The 23,176-nt window shown below is 35.7% G+C and overlaps 1 protein-coding gene across 3 annotated transcripts in view; it reads right to left on the bottom strand.

Moving 5' to 3' along the window:
* Window positions 1-23,176, bottom strand: part of LOC106878906 (ribose-5-phosphate isomerase) — a 206,431-nt gene that overhangs the window by 44,235 nt on the left and 139,020 nt on the right. The window contains exon 1 of one of the 3 annotated variants that reach the window (XM_014928254.3): window positions 21,816-22,053. The exons of the other annotated variants lie outside the window; for them this stretch is intronic. Coding sequence (XP_014783740.1) covers window positions 21,816-21,995 — 180 coding nt within the window. The 5' untranslated portion in view covers window positions 21,996-22,053. Of the gene's footprint in view, window positions 1-21,815; window positions 22,054-23,176 lie in introns of those variants that run through there. 3 annotated transcript variants of the gene reach the window in all.

Below are 23,176 nucleotides of genomic sequence, written 5' to 3'. Positions count from 1 at the left end.
ATCTAGTCTCTTCAATCTGGTCCACAACACATCTTTCACTAAGACTACCAGACAAAGAAATTCTGCCTTCCCTTCTCAATCGAAGGAAAGAAGCAGAACGATCTTCATAATAGCCTCAGCTGATAACCAGGTTTGTTCTACATGTAACATAAACCCACAAGTCAGCAATGCATGGAAAAAAGTTTTATTGCCCTGCACATATCTTGGCAAGCCCAGCTGACAGCACTTCCATGTCTGTCGAGTTTATCTTGAACTAGCAATGCCCCCCACACACCCCATTGCACTGCCAGGCCAAAGGTTTCTGGAAGTTATCCATGGGCCCTAGGCTGAAAGTTCTCTGGAACAGACCAATTAGTTAATTCTCATTGATACCCAGAGCCTCCCCAAGAACATCATCGCATCGGCCTATCATCAACCCTCTACAGAACACCAAAGTGGAACTTTCACTGTATAGCCCAACTGTGAGCACCTGAAAATACTCTAGGTACCCTGCCTCAGTCTATGTTTCATCAAGGACTGCAGCACAAAGAGATGAGCCACAGTGACCACACTTGTTCCCCATCAAGGAAGTGCTGGAGATGTAGCCTAAGCCTCTGCTCAACTTTTCAGAAATAGTTTTCTCTTGGCCCACTTCTGGGTGAGATTAGTGACCCTGCTTGTCACCTCATTTGAGTTCTTTACCTGGAGAGCTGGACCAAACCAGACCCCAAGTAATTTAACTGGTCCTTCCATCCAGTGTCCCATGACATTATTGAACAGCATGGATCATCCCCTCCACATTCTGAGCTGCAAGCCCACTGACCTTTCTTGGTTAATTTTTGCTGTCACCGCCTCATATTCTTTAAGAACAGTGCTGATCTGGTGTATGTGCCTGGTGTGTTGTGACACTATGACAGTGACATCATCTGTGTATGCCCCTATGGATTTCCATAACCGAGCTTATACAACATCTTTCTCAACACCAATTTATGCAGTAGTGGCTCTAGAGCCAGTACATACAGAAAAGATGAGAAACAATCTCAATGGACTAAGTGCATGATGCTGAATGGTTCTGAAAGGTAACCATTCACCCAAGCTACTAAGCAGATGTACATTGCAGCAATCCAGCTATGGAAAATGGGACCAAAACCAACTACTAAGTATTGGTGGTCAACCCTATTGAAGAGATTGATCAGGGTCACACCTATGCCAGGTTCTTTAGCTAACCAGTCTATGATGTATTGCATGAAGTGGAGGTTTGTCATGGATAGTTCTGCTTGGGATGGCGCATGTTTGCGCATCATCAGTCAGTTCCTCAACAAGTGCCAACCTCTTTGCTAACACTTTGGCCAAAATCTTGAAATCTGCATTTAACAAAGTTATGGTCCTAAAATTTTCTATTTGATCCCCTTTTTTGATTTCTTTCCTTAGCAGTATCACCACATTTGATAGAATAATCTGGTTGCTAAAGGGTTAAAAGACATTTGGATTTTCTTTTGTAGTTCTAACTTCCTTTGTTTTGTTACCACATTCTTAAAAATACCACAGAAATTGAAGCAAATCAAACCAAAATATTCCAAAATGTTGTCCATTTTCTACAAAGACGGCAAAAGAGGCAAACAATTAATAAATGCAGTGATGCAGGCATATATTATAAGCCTCTCACACTTAAAAACCACTCAAAAATATCAAGCTTACGGAGACCAAAATAAACACCCCTTGCCAATGTAAGGAACAAGAATAATAAGCTGTAAGACACCACAGAGCCTCTTACCCTTTGTCATTAAACACAATAACTGCTGTGCGATAAGTTGAGTCTATAAGACAACTTTTGTAAAATTTTCTCCATTGTTAGAAGCTGTCTGTATTTCCTTTTTCTTTTTCTACTACTTTAATAGGATCTATTTTAAAACGGGGGCGCCAGTTCTCATTTATGTTTTATGTAGTGTTTTTGGTACGGAAAGACTTTCAAACTTCGTATACTTATCTATTTTGTGTCATAGAATACAAAATATTTTTGTATTCGAATTTATTTCATGTAAAAAATTGTCTTATTTCGATAATTTCTACTAATCACTGACGTCTATTCAGTTGAAAACAGTTAGCGCTGTATATCGTATTAATCCCCTAACCCTAATTAGACTGTTAACCGTAACCGTAACCCTAACCCTAAAACTAACCCTAACTCTAGAATTGTTACACACATAGATACGCACAGCGTAATTTATTATATAAACAATGTATGCGTATAAATTACGATTAAACCGGATGAAATATGTCACAGGGAATAACATTTTTATGACCGCCCAGCATTAACTGTATTGAGCTGAATAGACGTCAGTGATTGGTTGAAATTACAGAAATACGACAACTTTAACATGGAATAACTTGCGAATTCCTTTTTTTTGTTAAGAAGACTAAGAGTAAAAGATGTTTTATATGACACATTCTACCAGTGTCCCAAGTTTCAAAGTGTTTCGTTAAGAAAATACTGGCGCCCCCGTTTTAAAATAGATCCCTTTAATATGATAAGGTGGAGGCGCAATGGCCCAGTGGTTAGGGCAGCAGACTCGCGGTCATACGATCGCGGTTTTGATTCCCAGACCGGGCGTTGTGAGTGTTTATTGAGCGAAAACACCTAAAGCTCCACGAGGTTTCAGCAGGGGATGGTGGCAAACCCTGCTGTACTCTTTCACCACAGCTTTCTCTCACTCTTACTTCCTGTTTCTGTTGTGCCTGTAATTCAAAGGGTCAGCCTTGTCACACTGTGTCACGCTGAATATCCCTGAAAACTACCTTAAGGGTACACATGTCTGTGGAGTGCTCAGCCACTTGCACGTTAATTTCACGAGCAGGCTGTTCCGTTGATCGGATCAACTGGAACCCTCAACGGAGTGCCAACAACAATTATGATAAGGTAAGCAACCTCATTGAATTGTTACATGCCAGACACAATGCTTCCAAGTACTTTGTTTATCTTTATTTTCCAAGTTCAAATTCTGTGGTCAACTTTGTCAGGGTCGATAAAATAAGTACCACTTGAACGTTGGGGTCAATATAAGCAACTAATCCCTTCCCTACAAATATTTTAGGCCTTGTATAAATAATAGAAAAAATTATCGTCATTCTTGTTGTTCATGAACACAGTAACTGCTGTGCAATAAGATGAGTCTATAAAACAACTTCAATTTCTAGATAAAATATTTGTTATAAAGAGATGTGACATAATTTAGAGATAGCTAAACAAATTGTCATTGGTGAAATATAAATAATCTCTAATAGATAAATTATATTTTAGCTCCAGTTGTTAAATGTCATTTGTCAGTGTTGACAGAATGAAAACATATGTTATATTTTATCAGTCATAGCAAACTTTGACTTTGCCACAATACATTGTCAAAGGAATTTAGAATTCAACATTCTTGCTCCATTTTGATTCTTTTATTCTTTGACTTATTTTAGTCACTAGACAGCAACCAGGCTGGGGCATTGCCTTGAGGAATTTTAGTCAGACTAATTGACCCCCAGCACTTATCTTCCTTTTAAACCTGGTACTTATTCTATCAGTCTCTTTTGTTGAACCACTAATTTATAGGGACATAAACACACACACACACACACACACATATATACAACAGGCTTCTTTTACTTTCCGTCTACCAAATCCATTCACAAGGCTTTGGTCAGCCTGAAACTATAGAAGATATTTGCCAAAGTGTCATGCAGTGAGACTGAACCTAGAACCATGTGACTGTGAAGCAAATCTCTTCCCACACAGTCATGTCTGCACCTGGAGGAGGATGAATTTATAAAATATATTTCTACATTTTATAGGTGCAGGAATAGCTGTGTGGTTAAGAAACTCACTTTGCAACGATTTTTCAGGTTTCAGATTCAGTCCCAGTACAGGCAGCTTGGGCAATTATGTTCTTCAATGACCCAGGGTCAACCAATGCCTTGTGAGTGAATTTGGTAGACAGAAACTGTGTGGAAGCCTGTCATAAATATATATATATATATACATAAGTATGTGTGTGTGTATGTGTTAGAGTTTGTCCCACCCCATAACTTGATAACTGGTGCTGGTTTGTTTATGTCCCCTGTATGAGCACAGTGCAAAAAATTTTAATAGTATAAAGTGACTGCTAGCACGCTTGAAGTGGTAAAACTAATAGTTTAAACTATTAGGTTTCCATACAACTGGTATCATCTGCGTACCTACTCCACCACCAGCCATTCTTCATATATGTATATATGTATGTATATATAGCATGGAAAGCGGACGTTAAACAATGATGATGATATATATATATATATATATATATATATATATATACATACATACACACGCACACGCGGATGCCTGTATGTAGGTAATGGCATTCTTTTTGCTAAAACTTTAAAAATTTTGTTCGTTTTTTTTTGTAATTGTGAAATTTTTTCGCCATGAACGGTTTGTGTTTTTAAACGGAATGTATTTTTTCTGATGTTATATCTGTTCTGGAATGATGTGTAAAGAAATTTTGATCTAAGCACCTTAATGAATTCTTTATACTGAAATATATATTGAAGAAGATAAATATGTTCTTTTGAATTTATACGTTTTTGCGTCGTAACTCCTTTATTATTATTAATATAACCAAAAGGATCGATTCTTGAAGAGTCTGCATATCTTCACTGTCGTTTTTTTTCTGCTATTTTGGTGATGATTTTTTAAGTTAGCTTACCAATTATTTTTGTTGGTAGTTAATTTAAAATATATTGTTATATATATATATATATATATTTACATTATCTACATTTGACGGATATTCGTCCTCATCTTGTTTGTTGTTAACACAACGTTTCGGCTGATATACCCTCCAGCCTTCGTCAGGTGTCTTGGGGAAATTTCGAACCTGGGTTCTCATTCCTATCGATGTTACTATTATTATTATTATTATTATTATATTATTATTAATCAGGTCGCTGCCGTGAATCGAACTCGGAACCTTGGGGTTAGTAGCCCGCGCTCTTAACCACTACGCCCACGGGCATATGGCGTAGTGGTTAAGAGCGCGGGCTACTAACCCCAAGGTTCCGAGTTCGATTCACGGCAGCGACCTGATTAATAATAATAATAATAATAGTAACATCGATAGGAATGAGAACCCAGGTTCGAAATTTCCCCAAGACACCTGACGAAGGATGGAGGGTATATCAGCTGAAACGTTGTGTTAACAACAAACAAGATGAGGATGAATATCCGTCAAATGTAGATAATGTAAATAATTCCTCATCTCTTAAATATAGAACTGTGTATATATATATATATATATATATATATATATATATATATATGTATGTCAGGTCACTCTAGAGTGCTATTGGTAATATAACCCAGTACAACCTGTTGCATGGTCGGGTTGTCGGCGACTAAACTGGCAACCCCACCTGGCTTGCTTGGTGAGGAGGTTGTGTGTGTTGGACACCCAGCGGGATAAAAAATAAGACCTGTCAAAGGGCGCAGGAACTCAATGAACAGTCAACGGCCATACAACAAAATGTTTGTAAAAAGAAAAAGAAGAAGAAAAAGTCCTTCCCGCAAAGCAAATTAAATAAAATTTGGGATCTTTTGCAGAGGGTGAAAGTGGTAACAAAAACAGGACAATGAGAAGAAAACAGGTCAATGAGAAGAAAACAGTGAGGGCTGTTAGGCCAAGACGATGTGAAGCGGTGAACGCTGGAAAAACGAGTTTTGAGAAAAGACAGGTAAAAGCACATCTTGTCTTTAGGAAGGAAGTGGAAGAAAAAAAGATGTGTTGATTTGTTTACGTCCCTGTAACTTAGCGGTTCAGCAAATAACCATAGCCTTAGGGCTGAAACGTATAAAAGAAGAGAAATAGGATAAGTACCAAACTTGAAAAAAAAAAAGAAAGAAAAGAAACAAGAATTTGTTTGGCTATAACCCTTGAAGGCGTTGTTACAGCATGGCCACAGTCCAATGACTGAAAAAAGTAACACGAAACATCAAACTACTTTAAGAGCCAATATGTTACATTAGGCATAAGTCTTGTAAGCCTAAAGTTGTTCCCCTTTATAGTCACTTCTAAAGCAGGCGAGAAGTGCACGTTTTCAAACAGCGGTCTTTGTGTTTATTTTTTAAAAAAATTTCTTTTAAAGACATTAGAGTGTAATTTGCAGAAGATGCAGGCAACATTTATAGGCTATCTCAGAGTAGAAAAATTAATGAGATTATCCAAACAATTCTGGATATTTCTTCATTGCTGCATATAGTACAGTACCTTTCGTACCTCTCCTTGAAAAACGCATCATTTTTTTTTTCGGAAAAAAATTCCGGATCCCTACGTTTTAGATGTCGGAAATTACGAATATGCAAAAAAAAAATTCTACCCCCACCCCCACAAAAAAAAAAAAATTTTTTTTTTGAACTTTTTCGAATATGCAAGAAACCACGTTTTCAAAATTTTAAAATTCAATAAGCATATATGTATAAAGAGATAGATAGATATGAATATCTTCCTGGGACTAAAAACAACAGGACCACCACATTTAGTTGACAAATATATTTTATGAATAAACGGACAGGGATAAATAGAACGACAGATAAATAAATGAAAAAGTTCAAAATTTAAAATTGGGGAGGGGAGAAATTTGAGCCCTTTATTATACATTAATTATTTAACATCAATGTTAGTTTCTCATAAAATGGTGTATATTTAATTTACATTTAATTACTATTTAAGATTATTTAAGGCAAACACAAATAAAACGCAAATTCTTTTCACTTTAATATTTTTGTCCGTGCTTAATTTCGATTTGCAATATGCTCGTCAATTCGCTACAATCTCTTTAAAGTAAATAAAATCAAAAATTTAAATGGGGGGGGGGGGGAATTATTAATTTTTTGCATATTCGTAATCTCCGATATCCAAAACAGGAATACGAAAAAAGTTTTTCCAAAAAAAAAAAAAAAAAAGCATTTTTCAAGGAGAGGTGCGAAACTGCATTAGCCCCCCGGATCTCTTCTTGTGACTCAAGTTTGTTCCTCAACCACATGGTTCTACGTTCAGTTCCATTACATAACTCTGTGTGTGTGTGTACGTGCTCACCAATTTTCTTTTCCATATTAAACTCTAATATAATCGTAATCTACATTCTGAGAGGTATTTATAGAAAATTTCATATAAAAAAAACCCCATTTTTCTGAAAGTTATAAAGAAACAAAGCCGAAGTGTGAATTTTCCGAAACTCCTCTGCCCACACACGAAACTTTTTTTTTTTTCCACAACAAATTCTGATATAAGTGGAAGCTACAGCATCTGAAGCGTATTTGTGGAAAATTTCACTATAAAATATCCATTTTTCTGGAAATAAAACGGGATTCCATGACAGTCTATAAAGAGTTGTTCCCCTTCCTCCCAAGAAAATTTTCAATACAATTATGCAAAGATGGTAGCTAATTGTAATTAAAAATTCTTTATTATTAAGCTAACATTTTTTAAAATTTCTGTTTATTTAATAACATATTTTTACATAAAGAAAAACCACTAAAAGTATAAAAGATCAAATTATTGAAGGGAAAAAAAACAGAACTACCTTACCAAAGAAAAAAAGGTGGGAAAATTAAGCAGCAAGTGATAGAAGCAGAGAGTAACAGGCTGTACACGCCAGACTAAATAGGGTGGTCAGCGACACTCGCTACAACAGCCACCCCACTTTACGAGGCTAATTTCTCAGACGAACCGCAGTTATCTCGATTTTGCGGAAGATATCAGCAGTACGGGACCCGAAAACACCTGTGGTCTGGACGGCGACCGGCACAAACAGCCCGTCCAGCTCTTATATCTGCTTAACTTCCTCTCCTCTGCGATACGGACAGTGATACCTGGGTTTGAGGCCGATGCAGCAAGGCTTGGTTCCAGAGGACGTACTGAAGCACGTTACGTCATAAACTAGAGATTTACCTCCCTTGAATCGGAAGTGCGTTATAGGGCTTTCCTATAAGCAGGTTATCTCCCTTGGCTAGGCGGCGCTCCATGTAGACAATTAAACTTCTGCAGACTATCCACGCTATTGTTATTGTTTTAGGTCTTATCATGGATATAAAGCAGCTCGATGATTCAGCTATCGAAGTACTTACTGTGCCTGACTTAAAGAAATATTTAAGATTATATGGACAGTATGTTACTGGAAGAAAGGCGGACTTGACTGAAAAGTTGAAAGGTATAAAAATTCTGTCGATGAAGAATGTCAACAAAGTAAATTCATCGGACGATACTTCAGATAGGAATAAGCAGAAGCTTATATCTCCTCTCGGTGAAGTATTGCCTGATCCCAATCTGCTTTCAGCAGATTGGACTAAAGATCTTTGTAGGATCTTGTATATTCTGCAAATAAGTTAAATACGGTTTTACGTGGGCATAGCTTTCAGCAACCATTCACTGATTTGACCATGAGCATGATGAGGTGTAGAAGAGGTAGGGACAGTCACACTATAAAGTCTAATAATTAGAGGAATATTAGATTCAATGCTGTAAATTTATTATTTAATCAAACAATCACACACACACACACACACACATATATATATATATATATATATATATATATATATATATATATATATATATATATGCCGAATCGGCATCTATATATATATATATATATATATATATATATATATGCCGAATCGGCATCTATATATATATATATATATATATATAGATGCCGAATCGGCATCTATTTCTAGCATATAGGAGTCCACTTTTGCTGGTCATTCCTCTTATTTTTGTATGTAATATAATTTTAATCTTCGAATTTTTTTAATATGCTAGACCACTGGTTCTAATTGATTGATTAATATATATATATATATATATATATATATATATATATATACATATATATATATATATAAAGAAAAATATCATAGCTAGGCTTACTCGAAATTCCCACATTCATTCAGAACATTAACAACAATTTCAATGTATTTATTATTTGAATGCAAAATTCTTTATTAAAAATACCTGTACATCAACACAACAATTGTTAGATTAAACATTCGTGTTTAGCCCAACGTACACCACTCGAATTTGTTTCTCTCTTTAATTTTAACATGTTCTAATCTGTTAATGAGGAGATAAATCAAAGAGACATTTCACTCATCTACTAACTGCGTATATGATCATGCACTTACTGATATTTTAAATACTTTGTTTGGAAAAACGGATGGCAAGGGGTGATCTTTCGATGATCCATTAAAATTGACGAAATGCTGGGAACACATTTGGCTATTTGCAGTGTAAACAAAGTCTTTCTTCACAAGTCTCGATCTCTGAAGCCAAATACGACGAATAGCTACGTTTGCAGGATATCTATGTAGTGAAATAACTTTGCTGTCTACATTCTTCCCTCTATAGTGGCTGCATATACAGCAGTATTTGCGTGATTTCTTCAGAGACATATTAACCTGTCAGTACAGTATGTGAGTCGTTAGTCTGCGGAAGTTAAAGCAAGTCACTGAGCATGCGTACATGTCATACGGGAGAGTTCCAATCAGGGGTGGATAACAACCTTATAGGAACCCCCTATACTGTTAGGGCGCTTACCATCTCTGCGGTCAAGACTTACTGGCTCCAGTTGTGACAGGAAGGCGGTCGCGTCGAGGCCCCTTCTAATTCCATCGTTCAGAGTAGCAACACAAGTTCTTTTTCTCAACAAGCCCTGCTTTATCTAATATTATCCCAAAAGAAATCAAAAGAAGAAAAAGATCTCGTCATCTTCAAATGAAATCTGGACAAATTTCTTCAAAGGATACCAGATAAAACCACCTATACATCTCAGTCAACAACAACTCCCTAATTGAATGGGCCATGATATGACAAAACTTGACTTAAAAATGACTAAACAGATCCTATCAGGTGGTGCTATTAAGTTAAACATGGCTTAGGTTAATCTTTGGCTGTGTGTCTTTTTGTCTTAACATAGCATGGTAGTTGTGAAATAAATGTCAGTCATACAAGCAGTGTCATTCGTTTCTAATATTCTGCAAGTACATGCCTGGCTGTGTTTGCTTGCTTGGAAAAAGGTGAGAGTTGATGACAGGAAGGGCAACCAGGCATAGAAAGTCTACCTCAATAAACTCCACCCAATCTATGCAATCATGGACAAGTGGATGTCACAATGATGATAATTAACAATGTACACAAACATAACTTTTTTTTTATTATTTTTGGTCTTGAATAATTTGCTATCCTGTTTTTTTTAGATTAACCTCTTTTAAAGAAAAAGATGAAAAAGAAACATAACCTAGGAAAGAAATTTATAAAATAAACATAATAAATAAAAGAACAGGCATGGCTGCGTGGTAAGAAGTTTGCTTCCTAACCACAGGGTTCTGGGTTCAGTCTCACTGCATGACACCTCAGGCCAACCAAAGCCTTGTGAATGAATATGGTAGATGGAAACTGAAAGAAGCTCATCATATATATCTATATATGTGTGCATGTATCTTTGTGGCTGTGTTGGTCTCTCACCACCACTGCTTGACAACCAGTGTTGGTGCGTTTATGTCTGCTTAACTTAGCAGTTTGGCAAAAGAGACCAATGGAATAAGTACCATGCTTAAGAAAAGAATAAGTACTGAAGTTGATTAGTTTGATTAAAATTCCTCAAGGTGGTGTCCCAGTATGGCCACAGTATAATGACTGAAGCAAAACAAAAGAAAAAAAGGTAATAAATAGTAATTTTGTCTGACCCATTTTTATTTTGAAGGTCCTCGCATTGTATTACTAAATGAAAGCAACATAATATTTTTAAAAAAAGATAAAAACTATGCGTAACGACACATTACAACAAAAAAAATCTCTACCAACAGATTTCAGTCTAGAAAGCTGAACAGTAGCCATTTGTTACTGTCAACAACCTTGAAATAAGGTTTACAGGCACGGCACATATTGGGTTACATATAACAGATTTTACTGCTGAATCCTACTGTCATACTAGTTTCATATTTTGGTACAAGGCCAGCAATTTCAAGGAGAGGACAAATTGATTACGTCAACCCCAGTGCTCAACTAATACTTATTTTATCAACCCCAAAGGAATGAAAGGCAAAGTCGACCTCAGTGGTATTTGAACTCTGAATGTAAAGGCAGATGAAATGCAGCTAAGCATTTTGCCCGGTATGGTAATGATTCAGCCATCTTGCTGCCATGCTACTAAATATCATATTACATTATCAACTAAGTAAATAAGAACTGATCTACAAGCAATAAGTGTGTGGTACAAAGTTTGCTTTCCAACCATGTGGTTTTAGGTTCAGTCCAACTGCTTGGCACCTTGGGCAAGTGTCTTTTACAGTAGCCCTAAGCTGACCAAAGCCTTGTGAATGGATTTGGTACATGAAAACTGAGTGAAGTCCATCATATAGGTTTTGATTCTGTCTGTAAAAAATACATGCCATCAGCTAAATGTTAGTGAAAAGTAACACAGATATCTCAAGCTGGAATAAATTTTAATAAAGTGAATAAGAGAAGTCCATTGAATGGAAGACTTGCTGTGATTCAATGTATGTGATCTACTCTTTGATGCTTCTGGTTTATTACATTCAAATTCTTCTGTTGGAGGTTACCTGTGACTTTGTTGATTAGTTAACACAATCAAATTCTACGTGAAAGGAAACTGCTTTGCCTATCTACTTGTTGTCTCTAAGAGCACCCAAGGCCAGATGGTGACATTAAACTGGGTAACAGACTAACCCTAACATTCCAGAACAGAACTAGTTCTGATGGGTTTCCACAGTTTCTAGCAAATTTCACTCATAAGGCTTTGGTTGATTTGTGGTTATAGTAGGGAATTAAAAAAAAAAGTTGCCATAGAACAGAATTAAACTAGGGGTCACACAGCTGCGAAGTAAATGTCTTAACCACACAGCCATGCCTGTATCCATTTTATCTTACCACTTCTTTCTAATTTCCAAGCAGTAACTATTCTTCACCTACTTAACCCTGCCATATCCAACCCAAAATATTCTACCTGTTTTACATTCAAACTGACTAGATCCAGACTCTAACACCTATCCTACAATGCCATTCTAGAAACAAATCATCACATAACTGATATGCCAAAGCTACAAGATAATGCAGGGTTAATTCAAAGTAATGTGAATAAATAAGCATTACATGTGACAAAGTAATCCCAATGCTAAAGGGTTAGCAACAAAATATTGGTAGATGTTAGAGCATTGGATAAAATGCCTCGCACCAATTGTTCCAAACTTGCACTCAGAACTTAAATTCTGCAAAAGATTGACTTTGCCCTTTTGGTGTTGATAAAAAAGTACAAGTCCAGGACAGTAGACTGGCAGAAGCTTTATAGAGTGTTGGATGAGATACTTTGTGGTATCCATTCTGGCTGATTGCATTTTGATGACAATGCCAACAAATGACGCTAGTGTCAAGTTGTATCAGCCTTGCTTTGCCTTTGGCATAATCATTGAAGTGGAGAGAGGTGACTTGCATGCATGAAAGAGCTAGTCTTCTACAAAAAAATATTGCTCAAGTCTGCATCCAGAGGAGGAACTTTCCAGGTGTAGAATCCAATGGTCAATGGGGAACGGGGTCCTAAGATTTAGCAATACAAATGGGATTCTTTCAACATGCAGTTTATATTCTCCTCACAATACAGGAGATAATATCAACCTATCAAATTAGATTCTTTATTTAGTGATATATGTAGAAAACAGAGTATAACATCAATCATTATGAAAGTCACCATTGTTAATATACCAAAACGGAAACTCAAGAGAAATCAAACTTACATAAAAATATCACAACAATTAGTAATTCAGATTTTTACTGGTAATTACCCAAAGACTAGGACAAAAGCATTGTTCCTTGTTATAAAGACAATAGTTTACTGTTCTTCATTAATATTTTAGTTTCTTTCCATTGCCAACACAATATTTTAGTTTCTTTTCATTGCTAACACAAACTAATTATAAAGTTTGACAAGCTTTTGCACACATGCTGTCTTTACTTTCATGTCTATGAATTAATTACAGACAACTTCCTGATTCTTTTAATTAGATCAGACTAAGGTATGAATTAATTACAGACTACTTCCTCCTTGCATAGTATCTTTCATAAGTTAGGATAGGCTATAGCACATAAACTGTACTATCAGGAACAGATTGTAATACTTATACAATCAGTTCTTAAATTCTTTTTCACCATTTCTCTCGCTCGTTATTGTTATTATTGCTGCCACCATCAATATATCCACTGTTAATCGGTTAGTATTTAAACAGGCCATACCAGGCCCAAATATTCTATCTGTTTTATGGTCAAACTAGCCAGATCTGGCCTCTCATACCTATCCTACAATGTTATTCTAAAAATAAACAATTGCATCATCGGAATCTCAATGCTACAAGATAATGCATGATCAATTCAAAACAGTGTGAATGAATACGCATTACACTTGGTAGTAATCTGAATGCTAAAGGGTTAAACATCCCATTTTTTTTTCGTGCTTGTATTGATTAGGTGGGTCTTCTCCAATAGTCTCTCAACACTTGTTGCAATCGTGTCAGTTTCATGGGGTTCAGTGTCTTGCACTCAGTTTCTGCGTATGTCTTCCTCTTCCACAGATTCCTTCCACTTGGATTGCTTGATATTTGGCTAACCCAACCGTCATCCTTCATATATATGCAGTACATGTCCATACCAACTCAGCTCATCAGATCTGATTTCTCTTATATCCCATTTTCCCTCAGTTTTACAACTGAGTTCTGTTATTCATGCACACTGCCATTACATGTCCAGTAGATCATGCATGCTGCAATTTTTCCAGCCCTCACATTTTCCACACTCATTGACTGTGTTTTGCTACCATGCAACGTTGCACTTTGTATACAGACCTTGTACAATCAACGTTTCACTTGAAGAGAGAATTCTTTTATTGTCAGCAGAAATAATAGTTCCTTGAACTTTTCTACTCAATTCTTTCTCTGGCTATTACTGTATTTTTGAAACATTCTCCAACACTGTTAAATTGATTATCTAGATCAGTGACTCCCAACCTATTTCCCCCCAGGCCCCACTATAACTTTCCAGAAAAATGTATGCCCCATCAGTGTTTGGAACCCCCCCCCCCCCAAAAAAAAACACTTGCATTTAATAATAGAAAGGTACTACTAACAATTCAAACAGTTCTTTGTAACCATGCGCTTTGGGTTCAGCCCCAATGCGTAACACCAACTAGGATCCTCTACTATAACTTCAGGTTGACCAAAGCTTTGTGATTGAATTTGACAGATGGAAACTGTTGTATAGATATGTGTGCATGTATCTTTTTGTTTCTTTCCCGCCATCACCACCACCACTTGACAACCAATAGAATATATACCAAGCTTAAAAACATAGTACTGAGGCCAATCTATTTGGCTGACCCAGCATGGCCACAGTCCAATGACAGAAATGTAAGACAAAAACTATACATAAGAACATGTCAAACTGTACTTTCTCTTTGACATTACTGCTCAGTTAAAAATTACTATTTTGGAAAACCGTTAATTAGTCTTGCTAGGAGTAAGACAACCTCTGTTTAATTATAGTTCAAAAGCTATGACAATGTATCTGGGTATGCAAAGATTGTTAATCTTAATACTAGCTATATCAATTTAGTTAAGAATTCCATTATAACTAAACAGTTTTAATTTTTAGCTTGATTCAGTAACAGACACCACCACATGTTTTGCCCACTGGTTAAGCTGCTACACAGTCACTCAACAAGCTACAATAGCAACCAGAATCTCCTTGAAATCACACCTCAGTCTTAAGAAGGGGAAGAGCATGCTGGGTAATGTGACTATGGATGCCCGACTGTGATAGATAGGACAGTCACAGCTTAAAATAGCTGTCATCATAGGTCTAGTGAATCAGGACTGATCAAATAATAGACAGGCATCAATTTAATAAGACTAACAATCAATATATATATTCTTTTCTACTCTAGGCACAAGGCCTGAAATTTTGGGGGAGGGGGCCAGTCGATTAGATCACCCCCGAAAGGATGAAAGGCAAAGTCGACCTCGGTGGAATTTTAACTTATGATGTAAAGACATGAAATACCACTAAGCATTTCGCCCGGTGTGCTAATGTTTCTGCTAGCTCACTGCCTCCTAACATTCAATATATATTAAATGAAAGGTGACAAGCTGGTAGAATCGTTACCATGTCAGGCAAAAATGCTTAGCAGTATTTCATCTGCCGTTACGTTCTGAGTTCAAATTCCGCCGAGGTCAATTTTGCCTTTCATCCTTTGAGGGTTGATTAAATAAGTACCAGTTATGCACTGGAGTTGATGTAATCGACTTGATCCCTTTGTCCTTGTTTGTCCCCTCTATGTTTAGCCCCCTGTGGGCAATAAAGAAATAAATATATATTAAATGATTTATATATTGAAAGTAAAAAGAAAAAAAGAAAAAATAAGGTAAAATATAGATAAGAAATACAGCAAGAAAATAAAATTGCTTTTGTGAGGATCTAAATAACATTGAAAGCGTACACTTTACATATTTAACCTTTTAGATTACCACCAGCTTTACTTGGAATTTCATCAGAAATAGCTGATATTCTAAACAGAAAATTCACTGCTGGCTCATTTAACACTATGGCACAGATATGGTTGGTGTGGTTAAGAAATTCACCTCCCAACCATGTGATTTCAGGTTCAGTCCCACTGTGTGGTACCTGAGGTGTCTTCTACTATAACCACAGGCAGACCAAAGCCTTCTCGGTGAATTTGGTAGAAGGAAACTGAAAAAAAACTTATCAGGTCAGTGTGTGTGTGTATACATATATATATATATTCTTTTACTTGTTTTAGTCATTTGACTGCAGCCACGCTGGAGCACTTCCTTGAAGGATTTTAGTTGAACAAATCAACCCCAGGACCTCCAAAACAATGTAAGCTACAAGAAACAATACAAGTTGATGATTTGTACTATTACTTCATATTTTAATATTTTGGGTTTAAGACCCCTCTTGAGGAAATCTCTAAAGAAATAGTGTTGTGACTCCTCAGTTCTGTAGTGTATATATATATATATATATATATATATATATATATACACACACACACACACACATTGCAGAATAGAGAAAACAGCTCATAACATTTCCCTGAAGAAAGCGTCCTAATCTTGAAATATCGACATACCTGGTAAAAATACAAACCATTGATTTGTATTTCTTATCATATGCATTGTTTCGGCTTTAAAAGGGCATCCAAGATTAGAAAATCTACCTCAACAAATTGCATCTGACCCATGCAAGCATGGAAAAGGGGCATTGAAACGATGATGATGTGTGTGTATAGCATTATTTTAACGTCCACTTTTCCATACCTGCATGGTTCAGAGAGAGTTTATTGAGGCAGATGTTCTATGACTGGATGTCCTTCTTCTCACCAACTCACACTTGTTTCCTAGCAAGGAAATATTTCCCCATGGACAGACATGTTGTCACAGACTACTTTAAATGAATTACAACTGCTTATATGACAGTGACATTTGTTTACGATTAGCACATGATGCTGAAAAAATGTACACATACTTTTCCAAGTCTGGCTGTATAGCCTTTTTCGTTTGTTTATTTCAACGTTTCGTTTTCCGTCCGCCACTATCCTCCATGGAACAAATTTAAATTGTGTTCGTGGGAAGAGCCATTTTAACGATGCATCCTGGCCTAACTCTTCGAAACGCCAGTGTTATAATAGTGGCAGCTGATGAAAGATATGTTCTCTATGTGGCCTGTGTGTTTTGTGTACCTTGTTTATCATTTTGTCCATGTTTTTTTGCAACGTCATGTACCCCGATATGCATCTATATATACATGTAGATGAAGGTATGTACATATATATGCATATACTCATATTTTATTTGTACACACATAGTTTGATTAGTTCAGTTTCCGTCGACCCAGGGCTACAGTAGAAGACAAGCAGCACAAGATGCCACTCAGTTGGATCGAACCTAAAGCCACATGGCTGAAAAGCAAGCTTTTTAATTACACACCCACATACAGATCCACGAATACCACCAGCCACAACGATCAAACTTCACCAATAACAATCTTCTCCACTCTCACTATCAATATACAATTTCACTACCAGTATCACCTAAACACATACTACGTAACGAGCACGCTTTCTTTTTTGATTTCTTAGCGATTATGGTGATTATGTTGCAAGCTATACGAAAATTTTGCATATAACCAGAACTCTAAGACAATAGTTGTTTTTTGATAAAGAGGATCGCCGAGTTTGGGACCTATCAATTTCGATAAACCGCCCGATGACAACTATTCGGGATTATATTTAACACCCACTGTACTACACACATACATACGTCATTAACATCATGAAATATTTGGCGCTTCTTCTTTATTACCATGCATTGCAAGTATTTTTGAGTGGGGTGGGCTATTTGCACGACTAAATTAAAAACTATTAATCTGTCATTTAAAATTATAACTGTTGCTTACTTCCATTGGAAATTATGGACAATGATTATTCAATGGAATTTTTGAAGAAAATCGAATTGTTGTTTACCCACTTCCATCGATTATGCTATACATGTGGCCATGAAATGAGTTAAATGAAGGTAAAATTGTGGGAGTTAGTAGATGTTGGCGATGCCATGCCATTGCAGATAATATCAGAAAAAAATGTGGTCACAAGAAAAAAATTTTTTTTTTTGAAAATAGCAAATTGAAATTGTAAACAAATAATTGAGATGTTGTGTGCGCGTGTATGTATACACACAGAAATATACATGTATGTATGTATGCTCGCGTTTGTTTATATTTATTTCTTTCATTCGAGTTCATGTCTTCATTCATTTTGTTTAATTTAGAAATACGAGGTAATAACAAAAAAGAGACAAATGTTTCTAAACATTTACTGACAAAACAAGGCGATTTGGGCGGGTATTATAAAAATAAGGAAGAAATGACCAGTGCGAAATTTATGCCTTTTCAAAATATTGGCAAGGATTCGTATTTGCACGAGTGTTTTTGTGAAAGAATGTAACTTTTCAGATATATTGCACAAGTGAAAAAAAAAAAAATCAACAGTTCACTGAACTACTTGCCAAGAAGAGGAATTTACCCTACAAGAAAACAAGATTCCGTCTTTATCATTTACAATTAAAAATGGACTCGCCAGTAATACCAGCGTGGGAGTTTCTACGCAGTAGCCCAACCAGCTAGAAATAGCAGCTACATTTCCCTCGCAATACCTAGTGCAAAAAAAGAAAAACGACTCAATGGACAATATAGGATGGTCAATACTGAGTCATTTTTGATCAATGTCTGTTCGACTAGAATTTGACATGAAGGCTAAACAGAAGCAAGCAATAATTGGAAAAAAATATCAGAAAAAGAAATGCGAGGAGACGTTAAGAGGATACAAGAAATCAATTAATACTATGATTTAAAAAATAATTATGGTTATGAATTTTTTTATGAAAGTTAGGATAGCAGCATATTACGGCCATTAACACTTCGCCTACCCGAAGCATTTTAATAAATTTGTCCTAAACGTCCATGGCTTGCTTTCAGACTCGGTTAACCCTTTCCTCATACATTAGGAGTAATATAAAGCTTTCCTTTCTCAAATTACTAAGGTGGTTGAGAAAAATGAGGGATGTATATCATAAATGATGTACGGACACCAGGCCTGCCACATGGAACAAGATATTCACATTTGATGCACAGGACAAGCAAAAGGTTAAAGCTGAATACATATGGAAATTATATAAAATATTTTAAAAACTACCTGGACGGTATAGCTGTCATTTACACTCTTTTAAATAAATGAAAGGAAAGCGTTTGGCCAAAGCACGACCATCACCTAGCTCATATGTGTAATTAACAGCAAATCTATAAAATAAATACGGAACATATTTGGGGTGCTTAAACCATAATTCCGAGCATATGGCGGACCAATCGAGCTAAAATGAAAGTAAATATTCATAGAAAGAACATGTGGAAAAAAAAAACGAAAACGCTACGTTATATAGTTAGGGTTTACTTCTTAATTACTAAACGGGACAGGAAAAAAATGTTTTCCCAAGAAATGAAAATACAGGTAATTCAGAAACTACTGCGTTTGATAAAGAAATGGGAGGAGACAGAAAATTAAATTATGTTACGAAACATTTTCTTCTTAGTCATCGACTGAGATCTTAGTAATGAGATCAAAGTCTGAACATATAGACAATGCAAAAATGCATGAGGTCATTTGTTGTTGAACTTCAACTGATTCTAAATTCAATACAAAATGTTTGCATATTACTGTTTTTGCTCCCTTTTTTTTAATAGATCACAATCTTTAAATGATAATAACATTCTTTTCTACTCTATGCACAAAGCTCGAAATTTGTGGGGAGGGGAGCCAGTCGATTAGATCGACCCTAGCACGCAACTGGTAAATAACAATATGGCTAAGAAAAGTAACCCCATAGTAAATACACAAACGGTAAGGTCCCACATGCAATGAGTTGAAAAACTTCTTAACGTCATCCTAGCAATTTAAAAGATAAACAGCTCCCTGTAAGAGCGTTTAAAAATATAACCGTTCCGCATCCTGTATAACGGTCGGGTCTGCTTATATAAAAAGAATTTACCGAAACCCCTACCCCAATAAATTCTAAAAGTTCTCTTTTTTCGAATTTTTTAAAATCATTGTTTAAAATACAGACATACAAATCTTTTGCTTAAATCCAAGCAATGGATCACTCTTGGGTGCATCATCATTCCATTAAATGTGTTTTTTTTTGGGGGGGGGGAGATTGGAAACCATCAATATATGCCAATGACAAAGAAACGAGGAAGGTATCAGGTGGTTGTGAGATGTGCTGAATATAACTAAATCGAACCTTATATCACACAAAATTTTTTTTCTTGCATAATCGTATAAATTCTCGTGTGTAGAACTTCAATTCGCAAACATTTTCTGAAAATTTCGTCTGCAAAATTCTCCCTTTATCTATATATCTATATATATATATATATATATATATATATATATATATATATATATATATATATATATATGTGTGTGTGTGTGTGTGTATATATATATTTTATACCAGAATTTTATATAGAGAGTTACCCAAGGTTTCGTGCCCACAAAGCCAAAGCCTTATGGACAGCTCGTCAGACTTTAGGAATACAAAATTTGAATTTATCTACATCGCGGACGTGAGGAAACGCTCAGAATTCGAGATATTTTAAAATTTTGTATTCTTATAGAGTCTGACGAGCTGTCCACAAAGCTTTATGGGGTTACCCGGGGTTTGGCCTTGGCGTATCGTCAGACCCCAAACCTGTTGGCCTAAGACCTCTTCAAAATATGGAGTGGGGTATTTTGAAGAGGTCTTAGGCCAACAGGTATGGGGTCTGACGATACACCATAAGGCCAAACTCCTTATGGACGAGAAACCCAAGGTAACCCCATAAACTGGCCTCCCCCCATTATAACATTAACTGCTCTACTTCCTTAGAGTGTGCTTCTCCGGATTTATGTTTTTCTCCAAACGATATATTTATATGACTACATTCCCATCAATTTCTATATTTCTTTATTCATAACCTTAGTTTTTGCTAAGTAGAATATTTTTCGATGAAGAGGTCTAAGAAGACTACAATATGCTAAATGGTTTCATCAATTGACTTTCAAAAGACAATCCACTCCAGTTTGTATAAAATTTTTTCCTCAAGAATTTAGATTCGCTGATTTTATTAGAGTTATCTCCCTTGCCTTTTAAATCTGGAAGCCCGATGCTTTAGTCGCTTACATTTTAAGCATGAAAGAAGTTTTTGTAAACTAATTGCATGGATAATTTCAATTAACTGAAAGTTTTCAACTCATTACATATAGTATGTGTAATTTAATCGTCACAACTAGATGAATTTAGGATAAAACGATGAGTAATAACATTTAAGGAAATCCCCCTCATTTGTTTTATTACTTTTTATATATTTTACTGTTTCACCTAAAACCTGAATAACAAAGTTATTCTGATTTTAGTCAATGAACTAAAAGAAGTTGTTTTGTTTTCAGTAATTATTTTAATGGAATAAAAGTTGTTTTCTGAAGGAAACACACGGATTAGTAACTGCAATTTCACACATACACGTGCAGAGTATTGAGTAAAGCATTAACAATTCATATATATATATTTTAAATAGAATTAAAACCTAATTCTCCTCCTGTTTTTGATTTTGAGAAATAAAAAACAACGAAGAAAACTCCTAAATGTGAATAAAATCTAAAAATAAGGGCATTCTTTCATGGTTTTTTTTTTTTGTTGCACGTGCTTTTAGGAGACACGTGCCGTTATTTAATGAGAACTGGTGTGCAAGAAATATATAATTGATAATAAAACGAATTACAGTTTTCAAGCATCTCCGAATAATAACAAAAAAGAAAAGTAAAACGAAAACTGGTGAATGGTTTGAAGAATATTAAAGTACGAAGGCCTAAAATAAAAAAAAATATAGCAGCATCTTCCATCGATGATAACAGAGCCAAACAGCAGTTATTTTATAAGGTGAGAAAAAAAAAAGAAAGTTCATAGATAAGCTAATAAAACAGATAAATGGGTTTAATAAAAGTAAGAGATTTAAAATTGTAGAAGGCAAAATAGAGGGTAATGTGAAAACGAGTGAAAAATAAATTCGATGAGAAGAGCCATCGTTTATGATGTCATTTTAATAATGTTGAGAAATTAAAGCAAAAATAAACAAATTTCCGAAACTCACATTAACGTGGTGGTTCACAGCTGCATAAGCAGCGACTTTTTTACAATCCTCATAAGAAGACATGTTTCCGAAATGAGCAATTCTTGGTAGGAATGTAGGTGATAATAATATTGAATAGATTCGGTTGATGATAAAAATATGTGATGAACTGGGACGTAGACGGAATGTCAACAACGTCATGTAAACATAAACAGGCGAAATCTTTTACGGACAACAGTAAGGAAAACTGAATGAGAACGAGGCGCACAGTTAGCGACCGCTCACACTGTTTGAAATATCACGTGGTTACTGCTAGCAGGGAAATGTCCCACACATGTTCTAAGCAGACGACGTTCATTTATAAAACAATTTACTCTTTTACTTGTTTCAGTCATTTGACTGCGGCCATGCTGGAGCACCGCCTTTTAGTCTAGAAAATCGACCCCAGGACTTATTCTTTGTAAGCCTAGTACTTATTCTATCAGTCTCTTTTTGCCGAACCGCTAAGTTACGGGGACGTAAACACACCAGCATCGGTTGTCAAGCGATGTTGGGGGGACAAACACACACACATATATATGGTCGTATGTATCCAAGGGTTTGGTCGGCCCGAGGCTATAGTAGAAGACAGTTGCCCAAGGTGCCACACAGTGGGACTAATATATATATATATATATATATATATATATATATATATATATATATATATATATATATATATATTATATATATATATATAGTGGGGGAGGGGAGAATTAATAATCAGAGTAAAATGAGTCATTTCTGATTTCTTGTTTTCTCCCTACCGGTTTGAAATCATTACATTGCAAGTATTGCATCATCATTTTGTACTGCTGCATCATCTTTGGGAGTAAAAATTGGTCAGTATAATTGTTGTTGTTGTTGAAGTTGAGAGAGTTTGGAACATAGGTGATGGGTACTTCTTTTTTGAGAAATTTTCCTCAACTTAGGCCCAATTGTAATTGAGGTTGGTAATAAAATATCTGGATAGTTTTTGGTGTCAATATTCTTTTCTCTGTTATATTCCAACTTGATATATCCGACACTTAATGTCTAATTTGATAATTTTCAATTTTTTTAAAAGTGATGTCTAAAATGAGCCATGACTAATTTCAATAATTTCTTTTTAACTGCATGTTTCATAAATATAGTGAGAAGAAAGCCACTGCAGTAGATCGTAAATAATCTATAGAGAATATTTTAGGGCGAGTTTTTTTATTCTTGGTTGAGTTTCAATAATGTTTTCTCATGCGCCATTTTTCCATGAGCTTTTTTCATTTGACTAAGATATTTTGAATTTTGAGGATGGACATTGATGTGTATGAATCTGTTTGAGAATTGAAGAGGCAAATTTGTTCCTA

Source organism: Octopus bimaculoides, chromosome 18, assembly GCF_046866305.1.
Source record: "Octopus bimaculoides isolate indiv1 chromosome 18, ASM4686630v1, whole genome shotgun sequence".
In the NCBI taxonomy this organism is placed as follows: domain Eukaryota; kingdom Metazoa; phylum Mollusca; class Cephalopoda; order Octopoda; family Octopodidae; genus Octopus; species Octopus bimaculoides.
This window is presented reverse-complemented; position numbering and strand designations above follow the sequence as displayed.